We start from the raw sequence: 27568 nt of genomic DNA on the forward strand, positions 1-27568 counted from the left end.
GATAAATTAACAAACAAAAAAATCACTCCAAACCAGTAGATTCTAATGAATTAAATTAAAGAGTGAAGTCACAATACATACAACACAACATACCATGTAAAAAAAGATCAATGGAGCAGCAAAGGCACACAGATTGTAAAATTACAAAATGTACACACATAGCCTGGTCCCTGAAGCCATGTGTTAGCAAGTACAGCACACAATGGGGGGGGCAGTGACCTTCCATAACATGGTGGGCTCCATCTCCCATCAGCCCCAGTCACAATGGCCAATAGTCAGGGATGGCAGGAGTTTTGGTCCAGTGGCATCTGGAGTGCCCCAGGTTCACCATCTCTGTAATACAGCTTCCCTGGAACAATTTGAGTCTGCCTCCAGCCACCTGCCCCACAGCAGGAACAGTCAATGGTATTCCAACTATTTGAAACTTCTGTCACACATGTCATGAATTTATAGCAGTCAGCCCTGGGAAGTTAGAAAACTGTGTGTCAATGGGGCAGCATCTCTCTCCTTCAGAAATGGTGCCACCTACATAGCAAGTGAAGTTGATAGAGGGATGTACAACCTTTACTACTGAAATATACTCAGAGTCAAGAGTGGATTTCATGCTCTTTATTCAGCTCATAGTGGTGAGGAGGAATGGAAGTTCCCCCAGAATGTCAGCTTTATATACATTATTTACACAATGGTCCCCATGTGATTGGCTAATTCCGGGATTCACCTGTAGGCCAATCAGGTTGCGGATTTACTTCCACCTGGAGCTGGATTCGGTGGCTCCTGTGGACCAATCAGACTGCTGCATTCTGAATCCTATTGTTCTAGGACCAATCAGTCTGCTGCCTTTTGGCTCCTATTCAACCCAGTACATAACAACTACCAACAAAGCCTGTTGATCAAAAAGCAGGATGGAATTCACACTCTCTCCTAGGCTGCTCACTTCCTGGGATGAATGCTGTCATCTATCACAGGAATGACTAGCTCATCCAGGCCATTGGGATTCCCTACTGGCACCATTTGTATCTTGTCTTCCTTCCTTCCTTCCTTCCTTCCTTCCTTCCTTCCTTCCTTCCTTCCTTCCTTCCTTCCTCCCTCCCTCCCTCCCTCCCTCCCTCCCTCCCTCCAAGGAGCTTAGGATGTATGGCATTCTCCCCCTTCGTCACTACAACTCTGGGAGGTATGCTAGGCTGAAAGAGCTTGGCTAATGTAAAGTTACCCAGGGATTTGATCTTGAGTCTCCCCAACCCTTGTCCAGCACTCTGATGACTACACCACACTGTCTCTTTAGCACCAGACTGTCTTTAAGGTAAAACATAGCTTGTTGTGTTGTTGCTGGAGAAACTCAAGTCCAGATTCTGACTTTAGCAACTCAGGTTTTGCCTGATGTTCCTGAGCATCACTGAGCTGAAAGAAATCTATGCCATTCCACAAACCTATTGTTGTTTATTTATCTTTGTTTCCTCTTTTTAGAGGTTTGGTTGCCTCTTTTGTCTTCCCTTTAATATACATTAATCTGTGAAATGTAACAGCATCAATGAAAACACAAATAAAATATTCCTGGAATTTATTCCTTCATCACTTTCCCTGACTAGCCTGAGTTCAGGATTCTGGGTTGCCTTGGCAACAGCTGATGACATCAAACACTGTACAATATGGACAGGAAAGGAGAAATCACAAACAGAGATGGAAAATTACTAGCCAGCAACTTTTAAAGGGTTTACAGAGAGGCCGGAAAAGAGCAGATAAACAACTCCAGAACCAGCCAATGTTTAAGAGATCCAGAATTTCACCAAAACACATGCAGGAAAGAGACAACTGAGCTGCAAAATTTTAGTTTGTCATCCAATTCCTTTATCTTTTTTTCTGTTTCTTAGTCGTGCACTACGTGCTGTGTTTTCCTTCAGCACTTGCCGAGACATCCTGTGGGTTTGCAGAGGCAGGATCAACGTTCGATGGCTGCAATAACAAGCAGTGGCTTGCATTGTTCAAAGAGCTCATTGCAGCCTCTGTGGCACGGGTATTCTGCTAAAGGTTCCCGCAACCATGAAAGTGCAACTAGGTAGCCCCAAGTCCCTTTAAGTGCGCATTGTGGCAACTGGAGCCCTACCAGCTTTAGTCTTATTGGCTTCCCTTTGAAAAGAATTTGAGGATGGTGAGCTTAGAGCAAGGGATGCACCTTATAGTTTAGATTACACAAATATGGAGTGGTAAGACACTGCCTGGACTATGTCGCTTCATGCTGAATAGGGATGGACAAATCTGACAATTTGGGTTTCAGTTTCTCATTTTTTCCAGCCTTAAATTCAGTTCCCCACATCTCTTCAACAATCTTCACTTTTTATATATTAAAAAACTATCCTCCTGGAATTTCATCAGCATTTTAGGGCGCATTTCTCCTAAGTAGCACATTCATGCAAAATGATTTTACCCATCCTTATGCATTGCTCTATGTAATTTCCCCCAATATGATTTTTTTTTTGCACCCATCCTTCAGCTGGAGAAGTGCACCGCAAAATGCAGAGAAGTTCAAATTTCAAAAGATAATTGGGTTTTGGTTTGTGCACAGTGTGAATGAGATAGTTTCACATCAAAATGCTAAGAAAAATCCCCCTAACACACACAAATAGTTCATCAGCAAAAGGGTTCACTGGTATGTAGCCTATGGTATTTTGTTTGTTCTTAATATGGAAGAGCATCCAATCATTTGAATATACACCCAGCCAATGGTACACGCCAGGAACAATTTGGCAGTTTCTACAAACTAGGTCTCAGTCTCTATTGTGTTATTTTTTCCAGACGTTGGCAGGTGTGGGCTAGGAAGGGCAAACACTCAAGACCATTGGCTTCTTCTGCTCCTTAAATTTATGGTTACAAATAAGGAAAAGGAGCCATCACTGCCTGTCTAATCCTTTATGGAACACACACTGTTCAGTCCAAGTGTACATTGTCCCTAAGCCAAAAAATCTGGAAGGCCAGTGGCCAGATTAGAAGAGAAAGTAATGCAATATTGTTAGATATTCTCCAGGCAGCCCAAGAATAACCCTGCGAAGAAAACCACGAGCCATTATCCTCCATTTATGCCAAAGGCAGCCACTGAGGATCTGGTCCTCTGAGCGTCATCGCCTTGGAATGCATTTTCATTAAGACCAGAGAACGAACCGTGTCAGCTGGTCTCTGTGGTGGTGATTCATTGCCAGTCAAGCTATGACAATGCCTGTGCCAAGGGCCCGTGAACTTTGGCTGGGCTTCTGACACAGCAGCAGTAAATATTATGGAGGTGACATGACTGTGCTCAAGTCAGGCAATGGCTCTGATTTCACAGCCATTATTTGCAGGGATGAAGTCATCCTCTGTCCTTAAGGTCGTTTCCCACCAAGGACAACCCAGAGGGGTTTTTTTACTGCTGTTTTAGACTGAGGTAACCAGGGCTTTTTTTTCAGCCGGAACTCACAAGAACTCAGTTCTGGCACCATTCAGGGGCATTCCAGGACCTCTCAGGTCAGTGCCATTGCCATTCTAAGAGAATATTCACAGTGTGTTCAGGCACTTCTTTTTCTATAATAGTAGCACTGGAGGTAACCATGGTTAGCCGATCGTGAGGGCACTGCAAGCACTGGTGGATGGGTCCCATTGAGACCAGGAGGGTGGATGGCAGGGAGGCTGGCAGAAGGTGGTGCCAGACCCAATGAGGTCTACAAGGGCAGCACTGAGACAGAGGAAGAAGAAGATGGTAGTCAGTGCCACCCCCTTGACTGACTGTACATAAGGAGACAGGGATATGGGTGCAGGTTCTGGTTGGAGTCTGACTGAGGTTGGTGGGGTGGTCTTCCATTTGCCCAAGTGGACCAGCCCTCACTGACTGCATTTCTAGTTCTTCACTCTTGGTTCCCCTCCTTCATTTTCATTGCTAACCATGGTTAGTGTTACTTATGTACCTTAGTAAGGTAAAGGGACCCCTGACCATTAGGTCCACTTGTGACCGACTCTGGGGTTGCGGTGTTCATCTCGCTTTATTGGCCGAGGGAGCCGGCGTACAGCTTCCGGGTCATGTGGCCAGCATGACTAAGCCACTTTTGGCGAACCAGAGCAGCGCATGGAAACGCCGTTTACCTTCCCGCCTGAGCGGTACCTATTTATCTACTTGCACTTTGACGTGCTTTCGAACTGCTAGGTTGGCAGGAGCAGGGACCGAGCAATGGGAGGTCACCCCGTCGCGGGGATTTGAACCGCCGACCTTCTGATCGGCAAGTCCTAGGCTCTGTGGTTTAACCTACAGTGCCACCTGCGCGTACCTTGGCCATCGTCAAAGCCTAGGTGAGCGAGCCAAAATTGCAAGGTCAAGTTTATTTATTACGTTTATGCACCATCTTTTCCTCCAAGGAGAGCAAAGTGTGCACGGGTTCTCCAATTCCCTGTTTCATCTTCACAACAACACTGCAAGTGGATGGCTGGCCCAAGGTCACCCAGGGAGCTCCACAGCCGAGTGGATATTCAAACCCTGGTTTCCAAGGTCCTAGTCCAATGCTCCAGCCCTTGCACCCCACGAGCTCTCATGCTGAGCTGGGAGAGGACAGCAGTTCTTCCACTTTTTACTTTTTACTCACTGAGAGAAGGTGAGGTGTATGCTGGCTGGGACTGGTGGGCAGCTGTAGTCCAAAGGATCTGGACAGCAACAGGTTGGTAGGGGCTGATTTAGGTGTGTATGTGTATTTTAATGAAATGAACAGGGTGAAAGATTATGAGTCCAAGTGTGTGCATGGATATCAATTTAATAGTGTTTAGATTTTTTTTTTAGTTGCTATTTTGTTAACATTGTTTTGAAGATTATAAATGCCTTATTGATTTCCTAATCATATAATATGACATGCTGTGATTGTGATATTTAGCTTATTTTTAATTGCTGGTTTGTTCCATAGGTTATAATTGTTTTACTGATGGTTTGTTACTTATATGATTTATGCTGTACTTTCTGCTGATCTATTACCTTATTGCTGTTTATTGTTTGTAAGCCACTTTGGGATTTGTTTGAATGGGAAGCAGCATAGAAATACAGACCATCAGTCATTACCTTTTGACCTGCCCTGGTATGTCAACTGAGCTGATTTTTCACCATTACTGGTAATAGTTTTAGTGCTCTGCTAGTTTTAAATCTTGTTGGTTTCAGTGCAGTCTTTAATCACATTTGATGCTTGCATTAATTCAATGTAAACTCCCCTGGAAGGCAGCATATAAATTAAATTAAATAAATAGTAGCATGCAATGGGTATTTTTATTTATACAGCAGAATAAATCTGCCGTCATGACACATGCTGTCCGCACTAGTAAAGCAGTGTGAAGTGGCAACCTGTCAGGATCCGTTTCCCTGCAAATAAAACACAAGCTTAACTGCCACATACTATTTTATAATTCCAATGAAATTCATCCATTTACAAGGAAGCATTTAAAACTTGGCCTGCACAACATAAGATGTGTGGGCTGGTGAGCAGACCTTTCCTTTTTATTTGGGATCTCCTGAAGGAATTCAACTATAATTTGTGGTCCTTTCTTACATAAGGGGAAACAGCTAAGCCCCCCTTCAGACTATCAAACCTGATGGATGGGTTTGTGGGGAAATGCCTGTGTCACTGCTTCCCCTGGATTCAGAGGTACAGGGTAGCCAAGTTAGTACCTATTTTTGCAGGCAGCAACCCATCTCATTCAACGTGAAAATTCCTAGGAGAGTGTGTTTGTGTGCACTGGCTGCCTAACTCCACAAGGAAAGTTGATGGAGATGAGGAGGAGGAAGGGGAGCAAGGAGAGAGATGAAGCTTCTTCTTATATGAAAAAGAATCCTGTGGAGTATGTGGGGGCCTGTGAAAAAAATGGACACTTGATGATCGAGGGTACAGGAGTCCAGCAGAGAGCTTCACCTGGAAGTCCCTTTTTTTGGTTGTATTACATTGTACTGTCAAGCAGCAGTACATTAGATGAGAAGTAAGCAAGGTGGAGCTAAAGAGATCTAATGTCAGCTTTGTGCCAGTTTCTCAGCCCCCTGTGCAGCCCCCTCTGTCACTGAAACAGGACTATTGCAGCAGCTGCTGTCAAAAATCTAGCACAGAAGCTCATAATAGCAGTCCCATAGCCACACTTCCAAGGGGAGTCCAAAAATGCAGGCAGCAAGGTCCATAAACTACCCAGCTGCTCTGTGAAGATGTCATCACTTCTGGGGTGGGGGGAAGTCTCAGAGCTCTGTTTCCAAGAACAGCAACATTCCCACTGATTCGACTTCACATTTCACATTATTCTGCTGCTGTCTGGATAACCCAGCTCAAGGGTTTCCAAACTTTGGTCCATGGACCAACAGTGGTCTTCAGGCTTCATTCAGGTTGCTTGCAGCATGACCACATTAAATATCCACATTGATTTTAATACATATTTCTATTGCTTTGATGATTTCTTGTATTGTACTACAGTTCGGATTAAATGGAGTGCAAAATTTATTATAATAGAAAACCATATGAGAAATAAAGAAAGCCATAAAAATACAATAAAAAGCGTACAGCATCTAACACGGTGCATTGCAATTGCTGCAACATACAGAACAATTATTAAGTGGTTGTCGGGCTGGGCAGAGGAGGAGGAATGGTGGAGACTGCCTCCCCATCCTGGCCCTTACAGAGAAGAGGAAGAGGGAGACAGTATAGATTTACAACAGGAGGTTGAGGGAGGTCACAGCTCAGAGGCAGATGAGGGGGGAAGTTGGAAATAATGGGAGAGCCGGAGCAACACCCAGCTGACATGTTGTCATTAGAAAGCATTGCAGACCCACCATCTCCCAGAACCCGGCGAGCATTAAAAGTAGGAGAGCAAAGAGCTCAAAGACAGAGAGCACTTAGCGGCACCCGTTGAGGAGGTGATGATGATGACAAATGAGGAAGTGGGAGGGGGGTGGAGATTCACTTGGGATAACACCATTATCCAAGAAGTTCTATAGCCTCTCTCTGTAAAGTTTGAACTGAAAAAGGACAGTAAGAAACTTTTCTTTGTCTTTATACTTTCCTAGGCAACCAGCTGGGAGCCACTGACAGCATTCTGACAGTGATTCACCATATAACATTTACTGCACATGTAACTTGTAGCTTGTTAAGATACAGTTGTGCATTTATCCACTCCATGTTTACAGTATCTCCAGGCTTTGTCTTGCACATGGCACCTTAGTATGTTTGTTGTTTGAATGGTTACAAGTCTATCTCTATTCTAGCTATTATTCTAGTAAATTTGGTTTTATACTTATAAGCCAGTTTGTGGTGTTGTTGTTTTGTTGCGTTATTATTACTGTCACCACATTTGATACTTTGTGTATATACTTTGCAGCGGTTCACCAAGACCACCAGCAATTTTCAAGTTGTCCAAGGAGAGAAAAGTTTGGGAACCACTGACCTAGATTGGGAACCACTGTCAAATGCACCGAACCAGCTGTTTTCGGCATTGCGTTCTACATTTGGGGAGATTGTGGCAGATTCATTGCAAGCAGCAGTGGCACAGAGCATCCAGCCAAAGCAGTGATGCAAAGGGATGGGATGGGAGTGCATGTTCAAAAGTGCCTTTTCCTAATATTGATAATTCCATGAGCTCATATGCACACACACACACACAAGTTATATAACTTGGGAAATAAATTTTAGTTGGGTCTGGTGTCACGAGCCAGCCTTTTCCCCTCTGAAAACATTTCTGTGTGGACAGTACGTCTCCTGCTTCGGAAAGCAGCAATTCCACTTGTAAATCTTGCTTCTTGACAGACAGGGTTGGAAGGAATTTAAAGCAAAGATGCCTAAGTGGTTTCAGATGTAAGGGCACAGTATGTCTTCCTGTGGTATAAATGCCAAGATAGGGAGAGACTTTTTTAAAAAAATGGTTTTGGGTTACTGAGCAGATCAGTAGGTTGCTGCTATCTTGTGTTCACCAAATGTGTTTTTCCAGGCTGGCCTTAGGTCTCACATGCACTGTATTCAGCCTATTGCGCACTCTGATGTGGTGTGACCTTATCACCCCTGAGGACACCTGAACTCTCAATTATGGCCAACTCACCAAAGAATCTGAAATAAGCTCGACATCGTCCTGGCTGCATGAGTAATGTATTTATTTAGCCATGGGAGAGAAATCCATCTATGTCAGCTCTGAAGTCAGTCCCTCTTTTCAGTTCCAGCCATTTATAATAGGAACATGCAGAGCTGCCTCATACTCAGACTGACCATCTAGCTCAGCATGGAGAACCTCAGAACCAGAGACCAAATGTGGGACATTATCTAGGCTATTGACACTCACAAGCAACACCTCTCAATGTGAGCCAAGCTGCACTTGGCTGGAATGTGTCCTTGAACCCTAATAATATTTCTTGCTTGCTTAGATGTAGGGTGGAAGGGGTGAGTAGAAACTAGCCTACTGTAGAAACGACTGCCTCCCTCCCTACAGACCTTCTTGGGTGTTAACATATGCTGAGGAGGGTGTTTTCTCGGTGGTTCCTCCACTCTGAGAGGCTTCGGGGGTGGGATGGCTCAGGAGAGGGCACCCCCCACCCTGAGTTGTGGAACTCCCTCACCTCAGATGTGCATCTGGCACAGCTTCCAATGAATACTGAAGAAGCACCTCCTTACCCTGGCTTTTGTGGTATCTATTTTTGGGACCCACCTTGTTTTATTGCAAGTTGCTTGAAAAGCTGTTTTTAATCTTGTGTCTTGATGTTGTAACCTGTCCTGGACCTTGGTAAGTTGTTGTTGTTGTTGATGATGATGATGATGATGATGATGATGATGATACTTCATCACTCTACCCACTTTAGCCTCTGGCATGTGGCTCCTTAGAAGGTTGTCCTTGGTCTACACCAGGGTTTCCTAAACATGAGTCTCCAGCATTTAGGGATGGTGACTCTCATCATCCCTAGCTGGAAGGAACAGTGGTCAGGGATGATAGGAATTGTAGTCCAAAAATAGCTGGTCCACACTATCTAGCGCATCAGCATTTCAGGCATTTCAGACCTATCTGGAGACTGAACTTTCTGCATGCAAGGCACATAATCCACCATTGACCCTTGACCCTTCCCCATAGAGCAGAGATTATTTGCTCCTGCATCTCATCCATACAAGCCATGCTTTGCTTCATAGGTGTTTTTTTTCACAAGTTGCTCACTGTTCTTTCAATTTGTTCTAAGTCATCCACCAGGGGATATGTGATCCTCCCTTGTGTAAGTATTCTTTTACAGCCCCATTCCAATGGTGCTTACACTTCTCTAAGTTTAAGTGTGCATAGGATTGCAGCCATAGTTATTTTCTTGAGCAAGATATAGGGTTGGATTCAACTGACCTGGCTCACTAGCAGAAGCTAGTGCAAGGACTCCCATCAGCGCAACAGGTCTCCCCTCTCTCTTTCCCTCTGTGCCTCCCCCAAATCTGCTCTGGAGTGTTGGGAGACCCCTGAAACAGCACACAGGGAGGGAGGGGCAGGACAGGAAAATGTGGACTAGATCCAGCAGACCCTTCTTATGTTCTTAACTTAGATTTGAATGAATGGAGAGATTTGCCCTGGCAGCTGTCCTTCTGCAAGCTCATGAGATTTCATCTGGTTTATTTAATGAAATACTTTCACCTAGTTTGTTACTTGCAACTGTTTGAGAATTTCAGCTGGGAAGATTTGCATGTGTTCTGAATCCTGTGGCATACCAAGTTCTCACACTTTTTAAAAACAAAAAACAAACCTAACCGTTCTGATAAGATTTCTGCCCTGCTCTGATTACAGTCTGGAACAAGGTTTAACTTCCACATGATCAGTGTTTGTTTGTTTTTTTGCTAAGCCATCATGATCCACAGTAGCCAATGCAGTCTAGGACTCATGTGTTTATGGGCATAAAATATTTCCCTGTGCATCTAGAAGAAAGCCATCATCTTCCTGACTGGTTTCTCTCTGCTCAAATCACCTCAGTCCCAGTTAATGCAGTTGACTGCTGAGTAGATAATTCTGTGCTGTACTTCCACCAGTCTGAGTGGATGACAGACTTACATCCCTCCTCATGTCTTAGAGCAAAGCTGGCACAACGTTCAGGTTCTCAGGTTGAGGGAAGGTCCATAGCTCAGTGATAAAAGTGTCTGCTTTGCACACAGAAGATACCAAGTTCAATCACTGACATCTCCAGCTGGAGCTTATGGGAATGCTCCCCTGCCTTGGAAACCATGAAGACCTGTTGTCAACAAGTGTAGACAACACCCGTGGTCCATTCCAATTCTACAATTCTATGATTGTAGTGGTCTGAGTCTTAGACTGCATTGGTGTCAGGGACTGGACTCAAGAGGGCAAGATGGAGGAGGAGGAGGAATGGTGGAGATCACACACACACACACACACACCCCTTTTCCTGGTGCTGCAAGAGAAGAGGGAGGCAGCCTTGATTTACAGCAGGGCTTTGAGGTGTTGGAGGAAAGTCAAAGCTCAGAGGAAGAGCTTTGCTTTGTGCTAGAAGAACGGGGGGTAGGGGGCTGTGGCAGGGCAGTCAGATGACACATTGTCACTAGAAAGTATTTCTGACCCCCCCCCCCTCGCCCAGAACTCAACTTACGTTAAGAGCACAGGAACAATGGAATCAGAGACATTTGACCACGAGGGGAGGACCATAAGGGAAGATGCTGCTGCTGGGAAGGAGGGAGGAGGAGCCCAGTTTGGAGCAACGCCACTGTTAAGCCTTGTGTTCTTTTGTCTCTCACTATTAGAATTGAATAAAACTCATTAAAAAAGGACTCTACCTTGTTTTCTCTTCTCTTGCTGAAACTGGGGGAGGAATAGCTTTCCCGAAGCCTTGACAGAGACTTGACAATTGGCTGCATTGGCTGGCCCTGAATGGCAGACCTGTTCTGCCCCAGTCACGTATAAGCTGAGGGAACATGGAGGAGGGCAGAGAAACGAGACACTTTACTTCAACCTGGAGGTTCAGATATCAGCTCTAGGAATCCAAAGTTTGGAACTCCCTCCTGTTACGTATCAAGGTGGGCATTGTCTCTGTTATAATCTCGGCACCTGTTGAAGACCTTTCCCCTCCACCAAAGCTGTTATGTGGAGCTTTTCATCCCAGTTGTACAAGAGCTGAACTAGAAACGATGCTTTTATATAGCTTTTTAAATTGTAAATGGCTTCGGAGTGTTACATGGGAAGCGATTTACAAATGAGATTAAAACAAGGAAATGAACTAAATGTTGAGGGCACTCCATAATGAGTTATATTTGTGGAGATGAACAAAATGATTTATTCTTATATCACCCAGCACAGGGTATTTATCCTGTTTCACCCCAGATGACTGCAGAGTTCAGAACGAAGACAGCACAAATAATGACACAGCAGTTTTCAACTAAGTGACCAGCTTCCAGAACCAGAGGTGATTTGTCCTGAATGTCAGAAAAGACAGGTTCTGAGGGATAAAGCATGTACGGGTCAAGGACAAACAAGCTATATCTTCATTAAATAGGACTGCCGTGACAGAAATCAGAGGTGGACTGATTCATCATAACATTGCCTAGCTTAGATGTTTCAGCCTATTTGCATTTTTGCCATGACTTGCAACAACTTCTTCTTCTTTAATCAAATTAATTCCTAAACAACAAACTGAGTCAGGAAAGTACAATAATCCCTAATGATTTTGCAGATAGTCAGGCTTGTATTTCAAGGTTGTGTTCAAGCACCAAGAAAACCTGAGGAAATAAAAATGCCATAGCCTGGTGCCCAAAAACTGACAATCTTGATGCCAGGAACCTCCCAAACTCCTGGCACACATCCACTTTAGGATCTTTTGATACTGAAACCTGAACAGCCTCCAAAATCTGGCACCTCAAGGATCAATAAGGACAACAAAGATTAATGGTATCAAAAGCAAATTAGCATACCTACACACACAAAAAGTGAACAGATGTTCATACGCACTGTTGGTTCTAAAAGCCTCCCTAAAAATATACAGCACAAGTAGGATGCATTACACCTAGCCAAGAGAAGGGGGGCTGTGTGTCCACAGCAATAAAGGTAAATTATTCTGAAACATCAGCCTTAAGAGACCCCCCAAAAAACACCAAGAAACTTCCAAGGGTGAGTGTGTGAGCATGTGAAGGACTTTGTGGAAAGAAGCAAAGATGGGCACAATTTCTTGATTTTAATAAATGAAATTAGTTTGGATGCGATTGGAAAAGGACAAAAAGTCCAGTTGTGGAGAGCTCCACTCTGGGTGCCGTGATCTCACACAATTTCATGCAAACATCTCACCTGAAAAAGTGCTTTCTCCCCCTGGAAAAAGAGTGCTTTTTGGGAGACTGCAACCTTGCATGGTCCCGAACAAAGCATATCTTTTGGGCTCCATAATCTTGCACGGAAGGACAGGTGGGAAGATTTGTGTCCCCGCTTGGGCACTCAATATGTTGGAGGGCATGTAATGTCTATCCTCATATCTCAGACATGTTATATGGGCGGCTTCTGAAACACTTGACACACCAAAATCAACTTTAAACAAGCATAAAATGCAATTAAAACAAACAAACCGAAAGAGAAAACAGTATAAAACAGGCATAAAATCACTCAACCCTTTGCCAGCCCTGAAGTCCTTTGCTTCTCCCACAATCTCCTCATTCACTAGCTAATGACACAATCATATTCAAGTGACTGGCTGACTAACAGCATTCGACTCCCTATGATAGAAAACAGAGGGTTGATTCAGAGATTACATTCCAGTGGGACAGGAGTTTTCATCCTCATAGAAATGTTGTCTGTGAGTAAGAATGATAAGAATAGCATAGCTGGATCAGGCCAGAGGTTCATCATGATCACTTTTTTTATTTCCATTACACTATTCCACAGCATTCATTTCAGTGCAAAGGAATGACAACACAAAAGGGTTAAAAATAGTGGGAGTTTGAATAACTGCAATGAGTTGTAAATGGGGCTGTCTCTGAAAACTGTCCAGAAATATTAATTAATCCAGAATATGGCTGTGAGGTTGCTAACTGGTTCTCAAGTTTTAGCTGCATCACTAAAAAAAATTTTAAACTTGATTTATTACCATATAAGTTTCTCTGACTTGCTTTTTTATTATATGGCAGCCTATAAGGGCTGGGGGGAAGGGAACCTAGCCTCCTTCAGTTCTGTCTGTTCTTGGGCAGTGCACAGAGTGTAAATTTAGCTCTGATATGACTACAATGAAGTTAGTATGCAACCAATGATTCATTTGCCCCATTTGAGCTCTCAGTTGATGTCATTTGGGAATGGCTGGCTGACCTGCTGAAATGCCTTAGGCACATAGCACGGAAAAACAAGGGAATCTTCTCTCGTTACATGAGAAACATTATATGCTTTTGCAAGCAGCTATTTTATGAACGACCACCACGAAATAATAAATCACTTCCTCAAAGTAAACTAAGAAAGCCAAGTGAAACCAGCTATTGCTGTTCAGTAAATCACACTTTGCATCTCATTAAAGAATGCTCAGGACTTAGATGATTCTGCACAGGTAAGGCTTTAGTCATCCAAAAAATGTCATGATGACCACCAGCTTGGATAGGATTCAGACAAATTCATTGAGGATAAGCCTTTTGATGGCCACTAGCCACAATGGCTATGTTATACCCCCAGTGTTGGAGGAAGTACACTTCTGAATGTCAGTTTCTGGGAATCATAAGTGGAGAGAATGCTCTTGCACTCAGGTCCTGCTTACAGACATCTGCTTGGCCACAGTGAAAACAACATCCTAGATTAGATGAGCCGTTGGCCTGATCCCTCAGGGCTCTTATGTTTAACCATGCTTTTCTTCCCATTCATAGGCTGGGAACTGTAGTAAACAAAGAGTGAACTGAAGGAAAAGAAGCCTATAACACACTTGGGATAGAGACAGGCTATTTTTGAATGCACAGAATCATGGCCCAAGCCAAATCCTGTGGTCACGGCAAACCCGCAGTATGCAGTTCAGCTGTGCATGCAAAAAGCTGCCTTAGTGTGCAGCCCTTTATTGATGAATAAGAGTGATTGACTTTTTAACTGATTGATAGCCAGGATATTTCTGGCATTGCCTAATTCCAAGCATTTTCACTAACTGATTTGCCTGAGTGCAAAGAGCGAAAACCATCCCATTAAGCAAATTCCGCTACATAAAACACGTTTTACTGTCAAACCGAATGCATGACTAAGGTACCTTTAGAGAGGGCACATACAGGTGCTGTTAATTTCCATCACAGCTGTGGCTGTCCTGCGTCACCCATGTTTACCATATCCAGTGTCCCATCTGCTGAGGTGAAATGCAAGCCTGGGCTTTTTAAAAAAAGAACACTGTCAGAGTAAGGATCCTCTTTCCATGTGAGAAATGCTTCCCATACTTTCCAGCATCATAAATCCCCACCACCATCTATTTAAATCCCTACCATTCCCTTCTGCCAGTTACTTGCCACAGGGCAGCCTTAACTAAGTGGTGTTAACGCAGGGATGGGTGAGGAAGCCACAGGCAACACAATGTCTCCAGAAGAACAGCTGAAGAAGAACGCCCCTGCCCAGAGGGCCATCAGAAAGATCCGTACGGCTAGCCTTGTCATCAGCTTGGCACGGGGTTGGCAGCAGTGGGCATCTGACCACCATACGAAGCAAGTCCAGGAGCCCAGTGGATGGGTGCCCTCTGAGGAGAATTCCCCAAGGGAGAGGGTATTTCCAAAACCACCAACCGATTTCAAGAAAGACCAATCGAAAGATGGAGTGTCCTTTCCATCAGTACATCAGGAGCCAAAAGAAAATGGAGAGCAGGCCCCAAGTGAATCAAACGAAGCCCTCCAGAAACTTAACATCAGAAGCAAAGAGGTGACAAAGACCATTGTAAGTAAAGCCTATGAAAGAGGCAGTGGTGTGAGCCTCCTCAGCGACAAGTATGAAAAAGACAATGGGTGTTCGTCAACAGACAAGAGTACCGAAGACATTGATAAGCTTCTCAGTGGCAAAATGTCCCCTACAAGGAGGAGGAAGTGTTCTAACCTGGTGTCGGAGCTGACTAAGGGGTGGAAACAGATGGAACAGGAAGATAAGGCCGATGAACCGGAACTACAGAATTATCGTAGCGACAGCTTAGATACCGAGGACAGCGGTTATGGAGGAGACGCAGAGGAGAAACTGGATGCTGGCAATAGTAGCCAAGAAATACGGACTGTGAGGATAAAACGGCCTTCATCATCACTGTGAGTAATTGTTGAGTTTTCCAAGTATAGGTCTAGGTGGGCTTCACAAGGGCTGCTTCACCCAATGAGCCTGCCAGGTGGAGATCCGCCCCCCTTGAAACTGCTTCCATCTGATGGATGCTTTATTTATTAAAGGCATTTATTATTATTTAAGGCATTTATACACCATTTGCATTTCTGCAAAGTGGGCTCATGTTCAGTCGTCACTACAGTGTCTCTCCCATGATGCTACATCAAGAACATTTTGGCAGTGGGTGGAGAATAAGTCATTGGGTGTGTGATGAACTGGTCGGCACAATGGCCCATGTAAGGACCCATGAGGAGTCCTCACACAGAAGCAGTTTCCAGTGACCTTTGGGTATAGCAGATGCTAACATGTGCAGTAAAATATTTTTTCAACTGTCTTTGAAATAACCCTAACAATGGAAATACTAGGCTATGGTTGGTGGGTTCTAGTCACATGATAGCTCCAGAATTAAGGAGAGGTTCAGTAGCTTACAGCAAACGTTGGTTTGCACAATTAAAGTGGCTTAAAACACTCTGCTGCAACAAGATAACTGAATAAAGAGGTTATCTGGAAGACCCCTGAACCTACATTACTTGGGGTTAGCCAACTTGGGTAACTCTAGCACTGGTGTTAAAGTTTTCAGATGTTTCCATCTGTTAGCTAGGTGCTTCCATGAAGTACAAACAAAAACCACGGATGCAACAGCCCACTGCCCTTGTTTGTTGTCAACACCTGATATTCATGCCTCTGGAAATGAATGTTCTATTTAGCTTTATCATACCTAAGGGCTGTTGCTAGATCTATCATCCATTAATTTGTATAATCCTTTTTCTATAGCCAATGAGTTTAGTGGCCACCAACATGTCACATGGCTAAACATCCTATTTTGTCATCTACTGCATGTATAGAGAGATTACAGGGGGGCTCAAACTTTGGCTATCACAGATCTATAAAGATTGATGCTGATTAGATAGATAGATAGATAGATAGTTACTACTAATACTCTACAATTAATTACCCACCACTCACCTCTAAAAGAGGGACGCGGGTGGCGCTGTGGGTAAAACCTCAGTGCCTAGGACTTGCCGATCGCGTGGTCGGCGGTTCGAATCCCCGTGGCGGGGTGAGCTCCCGTCTTTCGGTCCCAGCTCCTGCCCACCTAGCAGTTCGAAAGCACCCCTAAGTGCAAGTAAATAAATAGTTACCGCTTTATAGCGGGAAGGTAAACGGCGTTTTCGTGTGCTGCGCTGGTGCTGGCTCGCCAGAGCAGCTTTGTCACACTGGCCACGTGACCCGGAAGTGTCTCCGGACAGCGCTGGCCCCCGGCCTCTTAAGTGAGATGGGCGCACAACCCTAGAGTCAGACACGACTGGCCCGTACGGGCAGGGGTACCTTTACCTTTACCTTTACACCTCTAAGAACAAAGTAAAACAACTGTTTTAATACATAACTGTTAGAATAGCTACTTCTAGTATCCTAGTGGACGAAAGTTTGTGTTAGCCACTTGGAGAGACAGAAGGAGATGCTTATTAGCTTACTCTGTAGGAGAAAGCTGCACACAGCTGGATTTTGCCCTGGCCCTCCCATGCAACTGGCCTTTATGAAATGCCAATTATCCACACAATGCAAATCTGGAAAGAGGGACAATTTCCGATCTGTTGTTTGCAGGAAGAAAAACTACTGCAAAGTACCTATAGCTGTGTGCAGCCACTTCACCTGCCCTGCCCTGCATAGAAGAATAATGACTGCAACATTTTCTTTCCTTAAAAAAGAAAGAAAGAAAAGCATTTGGCCAGAACCACATGAGTTGCCACCAGACGTGTCATGTAGCAATTGAACACACCAAAGGAATAATGACAAGAAAGTGATTTATAGGATAGGTTCGCGACACCTGCAGTTCTGTACTTTCCCCACATTTACTTTTCAGTTTCATTTACGTGCCCTTCAACTTAAGCCACCATTCTCACACAGCTGCATAGAGGAAAGGGTGATAGTTTTGAAAAACCTTTCAGTTTTTGCAGTGCTGATCATTTCCATACATAGGAACATTGGAAGCCGGAGTATACTGAATAAGACTGTTGGCTATCTAGCTCACTATAGTCCACACTGATTGGCAACAGTTCTCCAGGGTTTAAGACAGGATTCTCTCTCAGCACCTGGAGATGCTAGGGTTCAAACCTGGCGCCTTCTGCATGTAAAGCTGATAGATGCTCCACCACTGAGCTACGGTCCTTTACCAGCTGGAGGAGATGCGGGTGGCGCTGTGGGCTAAACCACTGAGCCTCTTGGGCTTGCTGATCAGAAGGTCAGCGGTTCGTATCTGCACGACAGGGTGAGCTCCCGTTGCTCTGTCCCAGCTCCTGCCAACCTAGCAGTTCGAAAGCACATCAGTGCAAGTAGATAAATATGTACCACTGCCGCGGGAAGGCAAACAGTGTTTCCATGCACTCTGGCGCTTGTCACAGTCCTCTGTTGCACCAGAAATGATTTAGTCATACTGGCCACATGACCCAGAAAGCTGTCTGTGGACAAATGCTGGCTCCCTCAGCCTGAAAGCGAAATGAGCGCCGTAACCCCATAGTCGCCTTGGACTGGACTTAACTGTCCAGGGGTCCTTTACCTTTAGCTTTCACCAGCTGGACCTTGAAATCCTGAACTGAGCCCCCGTCTTGGGAGTCCTCAAAGTTCCAAGGCATTCCTGTACTTTTGCTTTTTTAATGCAATATTCAATTATTAGAAATGTACCCAAAGATATAGCTTATATATTGTTTGTTTGCTTCCTTACACACACACACACACACACACACACACCACTTGATTGCAAAAAACAAAAACAGAAAAACTTCAAAGCAGTTTACTAAAAGAATAAAACAAGAAGCTCAGGGTTCATCCCTACAGTCCCCAAACATTAACCTCACAACAACCCTTGTGAGATTGGCTGGCTATATCCTTGCTGAACGTTCATGAAATACTAGTCTGATATTGACAATACTCACCAAATTTTGGACATTCACTGTCACTTAAATAATTGACATAAAATAGCAACATACCTTGTCCTGCAGTGGAGGCAGGAGAGAACAATCAAATGATATTTATCTATTTTGGAATGCTCCTAATCTAGTCTGTTTTACTGCCAGAGCAACCTGGACTCCCCGCCCCCCCATCCTATTACCAAGCTGGCTTCTCCACTCATTTCTGTATCCCTGCATAGTCATTCACACCTGTTTAAAGAGGGTGTAAAACTATCACAGGAGTGGGGTACTGGCTTTCGCACCCACTTGAGACTGTGTAAAACCTTCAAGCTGTCAAGGATCATGGCCAGTCCACTCACCCACTTGAACTAGAAACCTAAAATTAAGACTGGTGGGACACTGCCAAGCAGGCAAACTTCCTGTTATATATAGTTCTGTAGTGTTCATTTTGACCAATGGCCCAACATTTCTTTTCTGTATTCCCAGTAACTTTGGATGGCTTCGTTGCCAATTCAGATCTATTCCTGAAAAGAAGAGGGTCAAATTTGCCACACATATACAATTTCCACTAAACAGCCCATTCAGTTCATCCTGGATTAACCGAACTACTCACTAAAAATAAAATGCAACCGTAGTGATGATGTAAGTAACCTTTAGCCAGTGTCACATGAACTTCTCAAATATTTTCTGAAGAGCTTCACCTTAACACGGCTGTTCAGAAGCGGTAAAGAATTATTTTATTTTATTTTTATTTTGCTGGCTCCCAGCATAGGATTTTCTCTGGTGCTGTTTTTATTATATCTGCCAATTCTTTTGTTTTTAACATCCCTCCATAAAGGTGCCTTGCAAGGATCTGGCACTAAAAAGTGTGCTAGAAATATATTAATAAAGATTAGTATGTACCTTAAAATCTAAAGAGCAATCTTAGGCCAATCCAGCCATGGTTAGGATGGTAGACTAGGATCTCAGAAACCAGGGTTCAAATCTTCAGTCAACCATGAAGAATGCTGGTCACCTTAGGTAGGCCAGTCATTCCCCCCCCCCCCTTTTCAGCATAGCCTACCTCACTGAGGAGTTGTAAGGATAAAATGAAGAGGGAGAGAACCATTTATGCCACCTTGACCTCCTTGGAGGTCAAAAGAAAATGCAATAATAAATATTCTATCTCACTGCCTCAGGCAAACCAGCCCTCAGAATTAGTTTTTGCAGGCCCATGCACCTCTTTGCATTGGCTTTTCACATTTGAGGTGTATATGTTCAGGACCCACCTTGTTTTTGTGATTATAAATTGATTTAAACTGTTTTTAATATTGTGTTATAATGTTGTAACCCACCGTGGAGCCTGAGGTTGAAGGTGCCCACCTTAAATCATCATCATCATCATCATCAATGATTAGCATTGATTTGTACATGTTCCAGCGGTATTAATTTTACCTCATGATTTTTCTCTCGTTATGAGTCAGATTGGCGAATCGCTAAAGATGGAAGAGATTGGACTATCATGTGAGGGGAAATTTTCCTTCAAATCAGTGTCAGCCTGTGAAGGAAATTGCCTTTAAAAAATTCTGCCTGTGAGAAAGAAAACCCTTGGGCTGCAATACATCCCTTGCCAGCTGAGTGTCCGCTTGAAAAACACAATAGTCTCCCCCAAAACTTTTGTTACTCCACGTGTAGAAAAGCACAGGTTGACGTATAGCTAATTGGATGGCAGACTTGGCTGGAAAGGGTTTCAATTTCTCCTCCCTTTCCTCACATGCTCCTGCTCCATCCGCACCCATTGGCATCTGCTTTACCTAAACACTGAACCCCCCGTTACCTGTAATTTGGTTCTCACTCAAGCAATAGACCTCTGTGTGGATTGTACTGCCAGATTGCCAATGGAGATGCCCACAGAATTCAGTCCGTTTTCACAAACAACCATTTCCTGCACATAGAGAGCTGGCCAGTAAGGAACATGGCTAGTCTAAAACCCTCCCTAGCATCTAGCTTTCTATGTGTAGGGGCTATTTTTTGTATGGAGGGGCATTAAATCACACAAGGTCGCACCTGCAGAGTCACCTCATGTGAACCTCTTTTTTTTTCTTTTTTTTTTTTTGCAGGATAAAGATGCTTTAAATAAAGAGAAATAAATATAACTTGGTCTCCGTACTCTAGCAGTAACTATCTGGCATTACATTGGTGTGGACAAAACACAAACCACCCACACTTTGGGCTGTGTTAATAGGACACCGAGTGTTTCCCTCCCTATTTAAAAAACAATGCCTTCGAGGAAAGTAACAGGCAAGTGGCATTGAAGAAATCCCGGTGTGTTTATACAGAACTACAAAGTTTTGAATTCCACGAAGTTGCAAGGTCGTTTTGAAAGACCTTTGCATTTCCTCAGTATGCCTAGCTTGGCTTGCATCCAGATGGTTGGTTCTCACATGGCTGGCCTAGCACTGAAGTGGCAGGGAAACATACCTTTGAGGGAGAGGGAGAGGGAGAGGGAGAGAGAGGGAAGAATAGTTCCCCTTTCAGATTGTGTTTGCTGTTCTGATCACAGGCAGACTTTTGGTTCTCAGATTTCAGCAGCGCCCTGTGCAATGCTAAAATTCAGCACCCCCTCCCTCACACTCTGTTCTACAACATTGTTTTGGCGCTCCCTTAAGTGTGGCACCCAGTGTGACCAAACCAATCGCACCACCCTGTTCTGATCCTTCTGGTGGTTAACAGGTCTGAAAGAACTCTCAGAAATTCAAAATTAACAAGCACATTTCTAACCTTCCTTTCCTCAATGGAACCAAGTCATGTACAAGACTTCTCCCCTACCTCTCTCTCTCTTTCTTTCTTTCTTTCTTTCTTTCTTTCTTTCTTTCTTTCTTCTCACAACAGTACTAGGGAACAGGGTTCTAAATTGCAAGAGGAACCTACTACACACACACACACACACCAGGCTCTTCACTTAAGACTCCCCCCATCCTGCTAAAATAAAAAATCAGGGAGGCAGCAAGCGCATAATGGCGGAAACAAGTCCAGCAGACATACCTTTGCTCTTCCTCCAGCGTGACTGTAATTGTGTGAGGGGAGAGCACTAAAAAGGGCTTCTGGGATGGTGCCCAGTCTAGCTCAAGGACACCCAGTGAGCTTTATGGATGACTGGGGTTTAAACTCAGGTTTCCCTGTTCTTATTTTGACATACACCACAGTGGCTCTGGACAAGATCACTGCTATATACTGTAGTAATGGGTAAACCCTACTGGCTTCACTGCAGGCAGTTTGGGTGGAGAGTAGAACGTTTGCATCCAGCTCCACCAGAATTCAGTTCAGTCCACTCCTGACATGTACCACAAGGTCTAGATCAGCCTAGTGCCCTTCTCAATGGCACATAGCTGTGAAACACAAAGATCCTTCCCTGACCCTCAAGATGTTGCTGAACAGTAGTTCATGGCCAACAGTTAGGGACGTGCTAGAGGACCACACGTTCCTGCCTCTGCCTCAGACTATGTGAAGTTGTAGTCTAGAGTTGCTGGTAAATGCCCTTGGGTTCCATGTCTGTTAATGCTACCAGCCTCAAGGAGAAGCCCAGTGCTGGATTAAACCTTGTGGAGGCCCCATGGCAGTCAAAATCTCATGGTCCCCCTTGTGCTCATGCTCTAGTGGGATAATATTGAGCTGAGAAATCTTGATTGTAATTTTCTTTCAAAATCAAATCAATATTATTTTGATCCACTGTCACCAGGCCCCTAAAAAGCATAAGTCAGTGCATGCTTTGCCTATTTGGTAATCTGGCACTGCATAGGCCACATTCACACTGTACATTTAAAGCACTGTGGTACCACTTTAAACAGTCATGGCTTTCCCCAAAGAATTACGGGAGCAGGAGTTTGGTCAGGGTGCTGGGAGTTGTTGGTAGACCCTTATTCCCCTCACAGAGCTGCAATCCTCAGAGTTCCCTGTAAAGATTAAGGCATTCGGGGAACTGTAGTTCTGTGAGGAGAATATGAGTCTCCTAACAACTCTCAGCACCATTAACGAACAACAAGGAAGCCATGACTATTTAAAGTGGTCCCTTCTGTGATGCTTCTGCGGTGTGCCTGTGGCCATAGCGATGGTGATGTTCTGTGAGTCCCCGTTTTGTTTCTGATAATACTTCTGACCCAATCAATTGGCGTTTCCCAGCATTAGGCTGCTAATAGTACAGAGGACTCAGCTGGCCCTTTCTAATAAAAAAATGAAAAATTGAAAAAAGAAATATGAAAGGGAAACAGAGGCAGGAAGTGTCACAGCAGAAGATTCCTATGAGAAAGGAAGAGAGAGTCGGCGTTAGATTATGTTTGGGTGTCAAAGCAGCAAACCAAAAGCAAAACAAGTGGTGCTAATCTAGCCCACTAAGGAGAAGATTAAAATGGGAAGGTGATAATAGTATTTAGTTTGAAAGGAGGATTAAAAGAACTAAGTGGGAAGAATGGAGGGGGTGGGAGCAAATGTCAGAGGCACAAAGCAATCAGAAGTTTTAAAATAGGATCCGGAACTTAAAGCATCTTTGCAGCTGCTTTCCTTTCCCTCACCGCTTCCAGCCTTTGTAACTTTGCAGGAATCAGACAAGGAGGAAGGGAAGGCACGCAAGGCCTAAGAAGTCATAGACCGGGAGACTGGGAGAGGACAGCTGCTGTACTGCATCTGCATCTGCCTTCTGCGTGACTGAGCAGATAGCAAAGATATCAGAAAGAAGGTTCAAAATATAGGTACTTTGGTGAGCTATAATGGGTTTTTTCCCCTCCCTGAAGCTTAGGAGTACCATTTCACTTAACGTATTTCACATGCGTTGTCATTGGACTTGTAACAACAGAGGGACATTCAGCAGATGGAATGCTGTTCGGGCTGACCTTTCCAAGTATTCATAGCTTGCAACCAGCATGCAAGGTTGTCCAGGAATTCAGAAAACAGAGCAGCGGTTTCAGAAGGGGGACGGCTGTAAACAGGAGCTGGGGGGGTGGACAAAACTAGGAGCAAGTGGCCCCTTTTGCTGTCAAGGGCTGCATTTCCCTCGGACAGGGTTCCTCAAATGGTGGAACAGGGCTACCAGTGAGCCTCAGCTCCAGGTGGGCTCCAGTGCCACAGCCTCCTCATTCAGCAGCCCTACCCCCTAGCTGAATCGAAGACTTTTGGTTGGAATTATACCACCCCCGTCAACTCCCCATAGGCTGGGCAAAGATGATTGGGAGATAGAAGTCTAGATGGGAGGTGTAGTTTTCTACTGGGCCAGAGGAGGTGTAAAAGGAACGCCGCAGCTGTATCATATCTTAGCCCTTATTGTACCAATTTTTAAGATTCCGTGGGCACAGAGATGCTTTTGGTTCCTGTGCCGTTAACAGTGAAATTTGTTTCCTTGGGATCTTCCAGTGGAACTGTGAAGAATTTTCGATTTGGACAGGCTGACACAGGAAATGTGTGATTTTATGTATGTTTTATTATACTACAGCACTGTGTGGTATGGTGGCTAGAGTGCTTCGATGTCCGCCCTGGAACTCAGAATCATTGAATCATAGGACTGTAGAGTTGGAAAGTACCTGAGGGTCATCTAGTCCAACCCCTTGCAATGCAGGAATCTCAACTAAAGCATCCATGATAGGTGGCAATTCAACTTCTAGTAAAAAAAAACCATTCAATGATGGAGAGTCCACCACCCTCCAATGGGGTCCATTTCACTGTCAAACAGCTTTTACTGTCAGAAAGTTTTTCCTAACGTCTAGTCGGAATCTCCTTTCTTGTAACTTGAAGCCATTGGTTCAGGTCCTATCTTTCAGAGCAGGGGGAAAAACCAAGCTTGCTCCATGAAGCTCACTGGGTGACCTTGGGACCATCATTCACTTTCAGCCAAACTACATCAAAGGTGTGTTGAAACCATCAGGTAAGGTTGCCCTCCGCCTGAGCTCATGGGACAAAGGACCGTGCAGATACAGCAAATAATAAGCCAAATAAAGGGTTATTGTTCTTGACAGGAAAATAGTAATAATGCAATCCTGAACAAAATCTGGCGTTCCAAGATAAAAGAGATGGCAAGGAGACAGTTGTAAGCATGCTCAGATGAAGCTATTATAAAGATGTGACTTTTAGAATTGGTGATAACATGCCACCTAGTGGCCTGCCCTTTAAAGCAAAAGATGAACAGTACTAAAAGGCATTCCGTTGCCATTTAATGCAGTTCAAAAACCCATCTATTTCTTGGTTCTTTCAGTGCAAACAGAAACGTCAAGGCCTCCAAGAAATACAGCCCTGTCCACAATCTGAGAGGGAGATGGGAAGACTGGGCAGATGAGCACATGATCACACAAAAGCTCAACCCCTTCAGTGAGGAGTTTGATTACGACCTGGCCATGTCCACCCGCCTGCGCAAAGGAGATGAAGGCTATGGCCGTCCTAAAGAAGGTACAAAAACGGCAGAAAGGGCCAAGAGAGCGGAGGACCACATCCACCGAGAGATGAAAGACATGTGCTTCATCATCAGAACGATGGCTCGGCACCGCCGTGATAGCAAGATCCAAGTCACTTTTGGTGACCTGTTTGAAAGATACGTCCGTATTTCGGATAAGGTCGTTGGAATACTCATGAGGGCCAGGAAGCATGGGATGCTGGACTTTGAAGGAGAAATGTTGTGGCAAGGCCGGGATGACCATGTGATAATAACTTTGCTAGAATAATGCTATTCTTCATGGGATAACCCAAAGCATTATTGATTCCTGGTAACTCCTGTCAACTATATGTTGACTACTCCAGCTGAGACATCCAAGTTCTTCTTGGGGTAGCCAGTGTTTTGGACTATGATACCCATCAGTCAGCACACCCATTGGTCAGATCATGGGACCTGTAACCCATAATAAGTAATAAGTAATGTCTACATGTTACTAGCAAGTTCATGCTTCTTCAGCCAGTTTTATAAGGCTGAACTGCACAGAGTAGACTAGCATATAAGGGAATGAAGTTCACATTATTCAATCAGAATACAAGTAGCATTGCATGTGTTCAATATATACTGTATGCTTGTTGGGTTTAAGAGTGGTAACAGCAGCAAATTTATCTATTAACATTTGGAAGTAATGTTCAAGTACCCCGATACCTCAGTTTTAATACTAAATCAGTGGAAACTGGGGCCTGAACTCTTAAGTTTATGGCATTCTTTCTACATGACATTTCAGGTGACTGGAAAGAAATCCTAGACTAAGTATAATAAACTATACTGTAGCATTACTTATATAAACTGTGCAATATGCACATTTATATTTACTAAGTCACGATAAACTTCAGGATGGCATCAATTTTATACACTATGTAAGTCAACCTGTAGCTGCTTCAAAATGTATAGCTGGACTATTTTGCTGTGTTTAATTATTTATTTTTATAACTATGTATTTATGACGCTGATTGACAAGTGCTTGAAAAACGTATGGGATAGCCTCCGGATAAACAGTACAGTATTATACTTTTACTGTTTAATGTTAAAATGTACCAAAACAAAATCTACTCCTACCCCATGTTTTCTTTCAAACTGAAAGATCACACATCTTCTCACAGAAGAAAAAATGATGTATGACTATTTTCAGTCATAAAGCTAATATTGTCAGAAATGTTTTCCAGGCATTACAGATAGGTTGGCAAAAATGTTTTGACTCACAATACAAACTTATTTATTTGCAGTAAATTCCTTATTTTGCTAAGGAATAAATTTCCTACATATATAGGCATGGAATGAGACTTTAGAGATTTGCATACTAACATTGTTTGCAAAACAATTGCTTTGAAATAAGTGGTGAAAAAAGGCAATACTCTCCTTGAACAAAAAAACTGATTGCTTTTGAGACTGCAAGATTGAGTTCTAATGTATCACTTCAGCTCTCTCTATATGTGATTTTATTTTGAAGATTGTTTGCCCTTTATAATGCCATTATTTGCTTAGGTTCTATACAGAGGTGTGTGCACTTTAGAGCTGCTTTGAGTACCAGTAGTTCTCTAGAATGGGGTCACAAGTGTCCCCGGTCTGCAGATCGCAAGGGTATGTTGTCAAAAAATAATGTGTTGGATACTATTTCTGCCAAATACAAAAACCATCAATCATCAAATTCTTCTTGTTCTTTTACATTAGCAAGAAAGCATTATACACACACTCTCTCTTTGGTTGAATCAAACGCTAGTCCAACTCAAAGTTGACCCATTGAAATCATAACCTAAATTAGTCATGTCCTAATTTCAATGGATCTACTCTGAGCAGGACTAACACTGGAGAAAACTTTATACGCACGCAGGCACACAAGGTGGGTTCCATTGCATTATTCTGATTGGAAGCTATTCTTTAAGGTGTTGCTTACTATACTATATTGTGACATGCAGCAAGCAGAACAACTGTTGCCTATTTCTCCTGAGTCACTGGAGAGGATCCACTACAGAAATTTCTCACCATAACAATCAGAGGGGGTTAATCCTAGATTAAAATGTAAGAGCCTTGCTGGTCATACCAAGGTCCATTTCAGCTAGCATCTTTTCTAGCAATGGCCAGCAAAATGCCCACCAAGAACCTATAAGCATCACAGAAGGGAACAGCCCTACCTGTGACCAGTAGCCAGAATTGTATCACCTCTGAACATGGACATTCCATGCAAGTATCATATCTGTTTACGTCATCTCAGTTCCCTTGATTCGAGTTACCACAAGTCTAGCAACCCCGAGATGAGGATGCTTGAAAATATTTGCAGATGCAATTGCAGTCAAAATCGTCAGTAAGTATTGATCAACACGAACTCTGCAGTTGCAGACAAAATCATCAATAAGTATTGATCAACATGAACTCTGCATACAGCTACAATGAAAAATATTTTTGTTGGGTTAAAGGAAGATTCTAACTAGGTAAAAATTTCAAAGGGCCTTTATAAACCTGTAACAGGGACGCGGGTGGCGCTGTGGGTTAAACCACAGAGCCCAGGACTTGCTGAGCAGAAGGTCGGCGGTTCGAATCCCTGAGATGGGGTGAGCTCCCGTTGCTCGGTCCCTGCTCCTGCCAACCTAGCAGTTCGAAAGCACATCAAAGTACAAGTAGATAAATAGGTATCGCTCCGGCAGGAAGGTAAACGGCGTTTCCGTGCGCAGCTCTGGTTTGCCAGAAGCGGCTTAGTCATGCTGGCCACATGGGTCATGTAGTCCAACCCCCTGCAAAGCTGTACCCCGGCTCCCTCGGCCAATAAAGCAAGATGAGCACCGCAACCCCAGAGTTGGTCACGACTGGACCTAATGGTCAGGGGTCCCTTTACCTTTACCTTTACCTAAGATACTATTGACCCCTAATACTGTCTACAATGATACTAGGGAAAGTAATCTGTCTATTATGAAAAGACAAAATATTGGATTTTTCACCCTCT

At 43.8% G+C, this 27568-nt stretch overlaps 1 protein-coding gene and 1 long non-coding RNA gene across 5 annotated transcripts; both read left to right on the forward strand.

Moving 5' to 3' along the window:
• The first annotated feature begins 3521 nt into the window (after window positions 1-3521).
• LOC309347782 lies at window positions 3522-7676 on the forward strand. Of its 4 annotated transcripts, none has more exons than XR_014159036.1 (3): window positions 3522-3569; window positions 4375-4670; window positions 7348-7676. It is a non-coding gene; the product is annotated as an uncharacterized lncRNA (long non-coding RNA). The 4 variants fall into 4 exon arrangements; XR_014159037.1 differs by lacking the exon at window positions 3522-3569 and adding an exon at window positions 3644-3727; XR_014159038.1 differs by lacking the exon at window positions 3522-3569 and adding an exon at window positions 3645-3752 and having other exon boundaries at window positions 4375-4690.
• A 6730-nt stretch (window positions 7677-14406) lies between these two features.
• ABRA (actin binding Rho activating protein) lies at window positions 14407-27049 on the forward strand. The gene is made up of 2 exons (XM_081874527.1): window positions 14407-15203; window positions 24400-27049. The coding sequence occupies exons 1-2, from the start codon at window positions 14467-14469 to the stop codon at window positions 24860-24862; spliced, it is 1200 nt and encodes a 399-aa protein (XP_081730653.1). The 5' UTR covers window positions 14407-14466; the 3' UTR covers window positions 24863-27049.
• Window positions 27050-27568: the final 519 nt, after the last annotated feature.

This window comes from Podarcis erhardii, assembly GCF_964252035.2.
Source record: "Podarcis erhardii genome assembly, chromosome: 8".
Taxonomy (NCBI): domain Eukaryota; kingdom Metazoa; phylum Chordata; class Lepidosauria; order Squamata; family Lacertidae; genus Podarcis; species Podarcis erhardii.

What these genes read in the sequence shown, in the direction of transcription:
- ABRA (XM_081874527.1), top strand. Translation starts at nt 14,467, where the DNA reads ATGGGTGAGGAAGCCACAGGCAACACAATGTCTCCAGAAGAACAGCTG. An exon ending in AAACGGCCTTCATCATCACT is followed by an intron (nt 15,204 to 24,399) that starts GTGAGTAATTGT and finishes TGGTTCTTTCAG; the next exon opens with TGCAAACAGAAACGTCAAGG.